Source organism: Panthera onca, chromosome A2 (assembly GCF_046562875.1).
Source record: "Panthera onca isolate mPanOnc1 chromosome A2, mPanOnc1 haplotype 2, whole genome shotgun sequence".
Taxonomy (NCBI): domain Eukaryota; kingdom Metazoa; phylum Chordata; class Mammalia; order Carnivora; family Felidae; genus Panthera; species Panthera onca.
Window position 1 is genome coordinate 11,289,148 of NC_138340.1, and position 9,490 is coordinate 11,298,637.

The window sequence follows — 9,490 nt, forward strand, 5'->3', positions numbered from 1 at the left end:
AGAAGTGACATGATTGCAGGGCTCCAAGCCTGAGTCAAATGTTGAGATTCTTTGATCAGACTGTGGAAGTGAAATATTCCTCTTCTGTTTTTTCCTGGAATTTCTATTTTTTTCCAACCTCTCTGTACAATTTTGTAACTTGCTTGATTAAGCTTCGTGATATCTTTGATATCCAAGAAATTTTTCCTTTGTCATTTTCCTACTCACCCAATGTTATTCCTCACCTTGGATGTGAAATATTTGGCATTTCTCATTTATTTCAAAGGACTAGATGGATATGTTAAGAATAATCTCTTTTCAGGGCACCTGGGTGGCTCAGTTGGTGTAGCATTGGACTTCATCTCAGGTCGTGGTCTCATAGTTCATGAGTTCCAGCCCCACATCGGACTCTGTGCTGACAGCTCAGAGCTTGGAGCCTGCTTTCAGATTCTGTGTCTCCCTCTCTCTCTGCCCCTTCCCCACTTGTTCTCTCTCTCTCTCTCCCTCTCTCTCTCTCAAAAATAAATAAACATTTAAAAAATTTAAAGAATAATTTCTTCTCAAAATATATCATGGTGAGTATTTTTCTTTTGTTTGACTGAAAAAAAAGTAATGAGTGATACTACTCCTATGGAAAGTCTACTCTTGGCCACCACAGCTAGTTATGTAAGTTTATAAGAGAGAAAGATCTGAGGCCACTGTGCTTCACTCTTGTGAACATCATTCCTTTGTATGTCACTACCTTAACTGCTCTTCCTGATGATGCAGGATGTACTAGTTGTTATAGCCAATCCTGTTCCATTACACAGTTTTGTCACCATGCTTACCATAGTCATTGGCAAAAAAAAAAAACAATAATAAAATACATGTCTCCAAGTGGAATCTACACAGAAAGACAAATATGGAAAAAACAGATTGATATAATATGGCCTTAGGGTCAAACTTGACTTTAAGTATGATGAAGCAGAATATTAGATCATACATTTATTACTATGCAAAATATTTCTTTCTCAGGCACTTCATCTACTCATTGAATTATGGAATATCAAAGTCCATTTGTAAGGTGAATTCCTTAAGATGAAAGGTGGGTGGCATGTTTGAGGTTTTATTAAATCATTTTCTGGTTTCTGTTCAAAAATTCCCAGTGCTCCATACAAATATGATTTCTTCCGTTTCTCTAAATGATGTATCTCCCACTACTTGGAATTTTGCCATAACCACTAAACGGGCAGCCGATGAGCAATATCAATATCAACCATTAAACATCCTCCTCCTAATCACTGGGTGACTCACCAGCAAGCATGGATTCCCGTCCAGGTATGTGATTCAGAATCATAAGTTTTGTGCAAATACGCATGTCCTTCCAGCCTTTCCGTGTTATTTCAAAGGGCTTCAATTGATTCATTTTTTTTAATACAGTTACACGAAATAACCTTAAAGGACAGAATAATCATAACGCTCACTTCAACTATCAGAACAAATGCCTAGAATGAAAAGAATCCGATTATGACAAATGCCCTCAGTTCCGCCTGATTTGATTATTATATCAGTTAGCTATTGCTGCATACAAAGCATCTTTTTAAAAAAAAGTCGCTTAATATAATGCCTTTATTATCGAACAGGATTGTAGAGTAGGGGGTTGTTCTGATCTCTGCTGGGCTCCTCATGAGTCTATCGTCAGGTGCAAGTCTCTGCACTGATTTTCTAAGGTTCATCCGTGATGTGAGTGGCTGTCGTGCTTTTCTGTCTTGAACCACTTTATGTCATTTTACTCCATATATATATATATATATATATATATATATATATACTAATATTCTGATCTACAAAAAAAATGACACTATCAAACGTGAATTGTCTTATTTTAATCCTACTATTTCAATATTCACATGTCAACTTTTGTTTTTTCACAGTTGGTAGCGTGAGATCTCCCGCCCCATTAGGTGTTAACTGTACACCAATTAGGCCCTGAGTCACACACCACTAGATGTTTAAATTCCAATTGGGTTTTTTGGAACATTAGCACGGGCGTTAACTGTATATATTTAAAGTGTACAATTTTCGAAATTGAAAGAATTGTTGAAAAATCAGGGGTACCTTCTGCATGGTGCCGTGTATATGGAACTCAGGAAGGTGCACAGTAAGTTTGAACTGCTTTGTTTGGTAATCGTTAGGACGTAATGCCCCTAGCCTTCATTTTCTTCTGAAGGCAATGTGGAATAATGAACATATCGTCAAAGGATGTGGTGAGGAAAGATGACATGTGTAGAAATACTTTGTTGGGTCCAAAGAATGTTCAAGAATAAGGGTTGTGTGTATACAAATGTATGGGTATGTATGTACGTTTTTCTTTCAATCACTCACATACACATATGTACATGTGTAAGACCCATAACTCTCATTATAACTCATTATAACTTACCTGTTGTGTTGAAAGCTTGAGAGAACTTGGAGGGTAAAGAAAGGAAGAGAATGAAGGTTTGCATTAACATGAAATTCTAGGAATGTGGAGATGTAGACAAAAAAAAAATTAGAGTAGAACAGGTGGTCTTTATTTTAACAATGAATCTCTTTTCGTATCCTGATCCCAGAAGCGTCAAAGACAGAAACACATTTACATTTATGCGAGGAGAAATTCTCTGTAGCAGCTAATAGGGCTGAATATCTCCAGACTGACTTTAGGTTTTGTTTCTTCTACTCAAGTTGGCTTTCAACACAAAATGCCCTTTTACTCAAGGAAACTAAGTGAAGGAGTTGAAAGATGTAAATTCCATTTTTTCAAAGACAGTTGTATGGGATAAATGTTTTTGTCACTTTTCTATTACCAATTACCACACTAAGGGTTCAAAAGAAACCAATTTCTACTCTTCCGGGTCTGGAGGTCAATGTTGAAAATGAGTCTCATGGGGCTAAAATAAAGATGCCTCTGCAGGACACAAGAGAGCTTGAATTCCTGCCCAGTTATGTGATTCCAGGTCACCATATTTTCTCCACAAAAATGCATGTCCTTCCAACCTCTACTGGTTACCTGAATAGAATCCTCAGTGGAGAAGATTTTTTCTAATAGTCATCCAAAATGAATTTGAATAACAGAATGATCATGAATGTTGCTGTGTAGCAAACCATCCTGAGAGCAAAGGGCTTGGTAGAATGTCTTTAGAATTCAGTGGAATTGTATGGTGCTGAGTTGTTCTAATCTCTGTTGATGTCCTCAAGGGACTTGAGTCAGCTGTGTGTCAGCTGGGGAGGCTCTGCTGATCTCGCCAGGGCATTCTAATATAATTGGAGCTAAGCTAGCTCCCTGTGGCTGGTCCAGGGTGGCCTTGGCTTGGACAGCTTGGCTCTGCTCCACATGTCCACACTTCTGGTAGCCCACCTTGTTTTATTCACTTTTTGGAGGCAGAGTTCCAAGAGAGAGCAGCAGAAATGCACAAAGACCTCTGAGGTCCCCTGTCATTTCTATCAAGTTCTGCTGCCCACACTAAATAAAAAATCCTAACCCATCCCAATTCTAAGATGGAAGAGTAGTCTCCACCTCCTGATGGTAGGTGCTGCACACATGGCCGGAGACATGGCTACAGAGAAAGACCAGCATTTGGGGCCATCGCAGCAGTCTACAACTGCTGTAAATTTCAATTCAAAAGGTTTCATTTCCAGGACAGCTGGGTGGCTCAGCTGGTTAAGCATCCACTTCAGCTCAGGTCATGATCTCGTGGTTTGTGAGTTCAAGTCCCACCTCTGCACTGATTGTACAGAGCCTGCCTAGGATTCTCTCTCTTTCTCTCTCTCCCTCTCTCTCTCTCTCTCTCTCTCTCTCTCTGCTCCTCCCCCATTCATACTCTCTCTGTCTCTATCTCCAAATAAATAAACACTAAAAACAAAGTTTAATTTCCACTTCCACATTCATCAATGCAATTATCTCAGAGAAGACAGTGAGAATGAATTAAGGGCATAATGAGCAGTTATGGAAATTCTATTCCTGGGGGTCAGGCTTTCCTCCAGATATAACCCCTTGCCTTTAGATCACCATTCCTAGTCTAAGAAAAGATCAAAGAAATTAAAGGTTTTCTTTCCAGATGCCTCAGAGAGACCAGGGACCTCATACCAAACTCATGATTAATGGAGCTAAGAACTGCTGTATCACTGATGCGATCTTCATGGCACCCTTCTGTTGATACTGTTTTCCTATTGATTGACCTTCCCATTGACATACTCACAAAGGTTTTCATTCTGATACTGTTTTTTTTTTTTTCCATGGGGAGGATTCTGCTGGGTGGCGGTGACATTTTTAAATGCAAATGGAAGACAGAGACATAGGAAGATTTTTTCTTCACTTTCTAGCTTTATTGAAATTTAATTGACGTATAAAATTGCGGAAGTTTCAGCATACAACCTGGTGATTTCATATACATATCTGTTGTGAAGTGATCATCACAATAGCTTAGTGAATGCATCCATCACTTCACATGGTGACCATTTCCTTTTGTTGTAAGAACATTTACTATGTACTCTGTTAGCAACATTCAAGTATACAACATAATAGAGTTAAGCATAATGACCATATTGTACATTAAGTCCCCAAAACTTATTTATCATATATCTGAGGGGTGATAGGCTTTCATTAGCATCTTCTCCTTTCCCCCAATGCCAGCCACTGGCAAACATGAACCTACTATCTGATTCTATGGTTCAAACTTTTATATTTCATATATAAGTGAGATTATACAGTATTTGTCTTTTTCTATTTCGGTTAGCGTAATTACCTTGGGTTCCGTCCACATTTGGACAAAGGAAAGGATGCCTTCCTTTTTTATTGCTGAATTCCATTGTATAGATATGCCATCATTATTAATTCATCTGTCAATGGATGCCATGCTGTTTCCATGTCTTGATTATTGTGAATAATGCTGCAGTGAGTGCAAGAGTACAGATATATGAGATGTTCGCAAATGTGTGGGAATTAAACCACACACTCATGTATGGTTGGTGGATGAAAGAAGAAATCAAAAAAGAAATTTAAAAATTTTGAACCAAATGAAAATGGAAATACAGCATATCAAAACTTATGGGATGTTGCAAAAGCAGCTCTAAGAGAGCAGTTTATAACAATAAATGCCTACATTAAGACAAATAAGAAGATCTTAAGTAAATAACCTAACTTTATGATTCAAAGACCTAGAAAAAAAAAGCACCAACTAATTCCAAAGCAGCAGAGGAAGAGAAATAACAAATATCTGAGCATACACAAATAATATATAGACCAGAAAACCAATAGAAACGACTAACAAAGTGAAGAACCAATTTTTTGAAAATCTAAGCAAAATTCACATGCCTTTAGTTAGACCAGAAAAAAAAATGGACATGGAGAAGACTCAAATAAATAAAATCAGCAGCAAAAGGTGAAGCCTTATAATCAATACCACAAAATATGGAAGAATCATAGGAGACCACAATGAACAATCTCACTCCGACAAATTGGACAACCTAGAAGAAATAGATAAATCCCTAGAAACATACACACTACGACCACTAAATCAGAAGGAAATGGGAAATATGAACAGATCAAAAATGAGTAAGGATATTAAATCTGTCATCAAAAATCTCCCAGCAAAGAAAAGCCCAGGACCAGAGAGCTTCATAGGTGAGTCCTACTAATTATGTAAACAAGAATGAATTACTATTCTTCTCAAACCCTTCCAGAAACTTAGAGAGGAGGGCACATTCTCAACCTTATTTTCCAAAGTCAGCATTACCCTGACACCAAATCCTAAAAAGGTCAGTACAAAAAAAAAAAAGTAAAGAAAACGTATAGACCGATATTCCTGATGAACACAGACACAAAATTTTTCAAAAAATATTAGCAAGCTGAATCAAACAGCACATTGAAGGGATTATATTTCATGATCAAATGGGATTATCTAAATAACGTAAAATTGTCTTTATTTACATATGATAACGAATTGAATATAGAAAATCCTGCAGACTCAACCCTTAAGAGCGCCCTCACTGAGATGAGCACCAAGTTATGTATAGAATTGTTGAATCACTATGTTATACTGAACTATATTGTTCTGTATGGTGATTTTATGTCCTGTACCAATAAAACTTTACTGAACTGAAAATTACACATGTGGCAGACCTTTTGCAGAGACGGCCCCAATTCACGGCTTATCTCTGTATCCATGTACTTTGAGATGTGACTGCGAAGCTCCTCCCATTGAGAGGTGGAGCCGATTTCTCCACTTTCGAATCTGGACTGAATTCAGTATTTTATTCGCCTTGGCTAAGAGTGTATGGTGAAAATGACAGTGTGCCTCAAGGGTCCTTGGTGTGTTTCTGCTGCACTCTTGGAACCCTGTCTCTGCCATGGAAACAAGTCCAAGCTAGCCTGCTGTAAGAAGAGAAATCACGTGGAGCAGAGCCCTGTTGCTCTAAGGATGATCAACCTAGCCTAGCCTATCACCAGCAAGCTCCCGGATGTGGGAATGCAGCCAAGATTAACAGAGCTCCTCCAGCTGACCCACAGCTGACCACCACCTCATGAGGAGACCAACAGAGACCAAAAGACTTCCCCAACACAGACTCCCATGTGATGGATGGAGCTAGAATGTATTATGCTAACCGAAATAAATCAGAGAAAGAGAAATATCATTTGATTTCACTCATATGTGGAATTTAAGAAAAAAAACAGATGAACATAATGCGGGGGTGGGGAGAGAATAAAGGAAACAAACCACGCGAGACTCTTATGATAGAGAACAAACAGAGGGTTGATGAAGGAAGGGGGCGGGGGGGGGGGGGGGGGGGGGGATGGGCTAGATGGGTGATGGGTTAAGGAGAGCATTTGTGATGAGTATTGGGTGTTGTACATAAGTGATAAATCACTGAATTCTACTTCTGAAACCAAGAGTGCACAACCTATTAACTAACTAACATATAAGTTTAAAAAATTTTTAAAGCGCTATCTTAAATCATATAGGTTTGTCATAGCTTGTTATGCAGCAATAGCTTATTGATACAATAATCAAAGTAAACAGAGCTGAGAATATTAATAACCTGCTGCTTCTTATGTTTGACATTTGTTCTGATATTCAAAGGAAGCATTCATAATGACCTGGTTATTCACATTTATTTCAGATAAGGGTACTAAAAAGTGACCACCACTCAGGTTCTTTTCCAGGTAACTGGTAGAGATTGGAAAGACCTGTCTGTTTTTGCAGGGATAACTTGTGGGACTTTCTGTCACAAATCTCAATTCCCAGAGCATTACTGGGCAGGAATTCAAGTTCTTGTCTGAGTAATCCTTTGATCATGAAGATTGAAGAGAGTTTAGAGCATAAAAAAGGTAAATAAATTAATGACAGTGTAAATGCACATATTGTTCACTCACTCACACTATAATTTTATGACAGAATTTTTAAAGATGAGATATTAAGGTGAGGGCAATCGAAGAAATAATATCATCATCCAATTAAATAATACAAAATCTGCCACTAAAATCTTCACTCCAGTGAATAAAACACTTTAAATATGGACACCAAATATCCCACACTTCAATGAGTAGATGTACATCATCGAAAACATATTTTCCACCACGAAATATGACGTGACTCAAAATTTTACTTTATCATATTTCAGGTCTTCTCTGACACTAAACCCAAGTCAAGTCACTCGATTTATTCAAATTTATCTCTTTGTAGATTACATGTGGAACATGTTTTTCATAAGCAATTTTTGCCTTACTATTCTATATCAGGGGTACTGTGGATGCTGAGCTGATAAGAGAGAGAACAGGATCCTAAGGAGGATCATACAACCTCATGACAAAACAACTAGTTACAAAACAAACTAGTATGTTAAAGTCTACATTATCAGGAGGTGCATTTAAGGCAGTAAGGTAGAAAGGAATGGCAGACGCAGAGTGAAAAAACTGTGGTCTCAGAATTTCTCTACAATAAAATTATATAAAGGGCCTCAGTTGCCAAATGTAGTTTATTCCATAAAACTAGTACAGTTCGTCACTATATGAGGCAAATGGGAATCTCCAAATTTCTCCTGATTCAAGGCTGGGACTAAATTAGGAAATTAAGAAAACCAGAAAGGAAAAATTGTTAGCTATCAGAAGGAGCAGAATGTTAAACAAAAGGACTTATTTAAATTCAATAAAGCAGTTGAACTTTAGAAAAATTGAAATTCCAGGATACAAATAGAGGGATTAAGTTCTTCTTTCATGATCCAATTAAAGAATCACAATCTCTGGATGTTAAGCATTGAGCCAGCAATCACAGGTACTTCTGGGAAAATGGCCTTTTTATGGCTTCCCTCTGAAAAATAAATTTAGAGCCTCCTTTATGTCTCTGTTCCTCAGGCTGTAGATGAAGGGGTTCAGAATGGGCGTGACCACCGCATACATCACCGAGGCTGTGGCACTTGAGAGTGAGCTCTGGGTAGCAGCAGAGCTGAGGTACACTCCGAGGCTTGTACAATAAAATAAGGAGACAACCGAGAGGTGAGATGTACAGGTGGAAAATGCCTTATACTTGCCCAGAGCTGATGAGATCCCACGTATGGAGGAAACTATCTTAGAATAAGAGTACAGGATCCCAGCCAGGGGAGCACCACCCAAAAGCACAGCTGCAAGATATGTCACCAAGTTATTAAGAAAGGTGTCAGAACAGGCAAGTTGGATCATCTGATTGAGTTCACAGAAAAAGTGGGGGATATACAAGTGTGTACAGAAGGACAGCTGTAACACCATTAAGGTTTGCAACAAGGAATGCAGGATGTTCATGATCCAGGACACCAGAACCAGCAGTCCACAGAGCCGGGGGTTCATGATGACCATGTAGTGCAGGGGGTGACAGATGGCCACAAAGCGGTCATAGGCCATCACAGTCAAGAGGAAGTTGTCTAAACCTACAAAGAGTATGAAAAAGTACATCTGCATGATGCAGCTTTCGTAAGTTATTATTTTTCTCTGTGTGTGTATATTCACCAGCATCTTCGGGACGGTGGTGGAGGTGACACAAATGTCTACAAAGGACAGGTTGGTGAGAAAAAAGTACATGGGCGTGTGGAGGTGGGAGTCAGAGTTTACAGCCAGGATGATGAGCAGATTCCCAAGTATGGTGACCAAGTACATGGACAGGAACAGCCCAAAGAGGAAGGGTTGCAATTCTGGTTCCTCTGAAAATCCGAGAAGAAGAAATTCTGAATTTCGTGTATCATTGCCTAGTTCCATGTAGTCGATGTGACTATCAAAATAAGAGAAAAAGAGGATGACACCACCATGCATTACTAACCTGGCTGATACTAACCTGGCTGGTACATTTCTGCACTCAAGAAATTAATTTTTATACTTGTGGATGGAACTAGACAAGAATATTAATATCTAGGAAAAAAAGGAAACTATCTCAACATAAAGCCATTTATGAAAAGCCCACAGCAAACATGATACTCAAAGGTGATGCAGTGAACATTTTCCTGTATCATCTGAAACAAGGAAAGGATG

The 9,490-nt window shown here is 38.5% G+C and overlaps 1 protein-coding gene across 1 annotated transcript; it reads right to left on the reverse strand.

The window, feature by feature from the left end:
- Positions 1–8,290: 8,290 nt before the first annotated feature.
- On the reverse strand, positions 8,291–9,256 carry LOC132679767 (olfactory receptor-like protein OLF4). The gene has a single exon (XM_060633595.2). It carries the CDS (start codon positions 9,218–9,220, stop codon positions 8,291–8,293), a length of 930 nt encoding a protein of 309 aa, XP_060489578.1. The 5' UTR covers positions 9,221–9,256.
- Between the last annotated feature and the right edge of the window lie 234 nt (positions 9,257–9,490).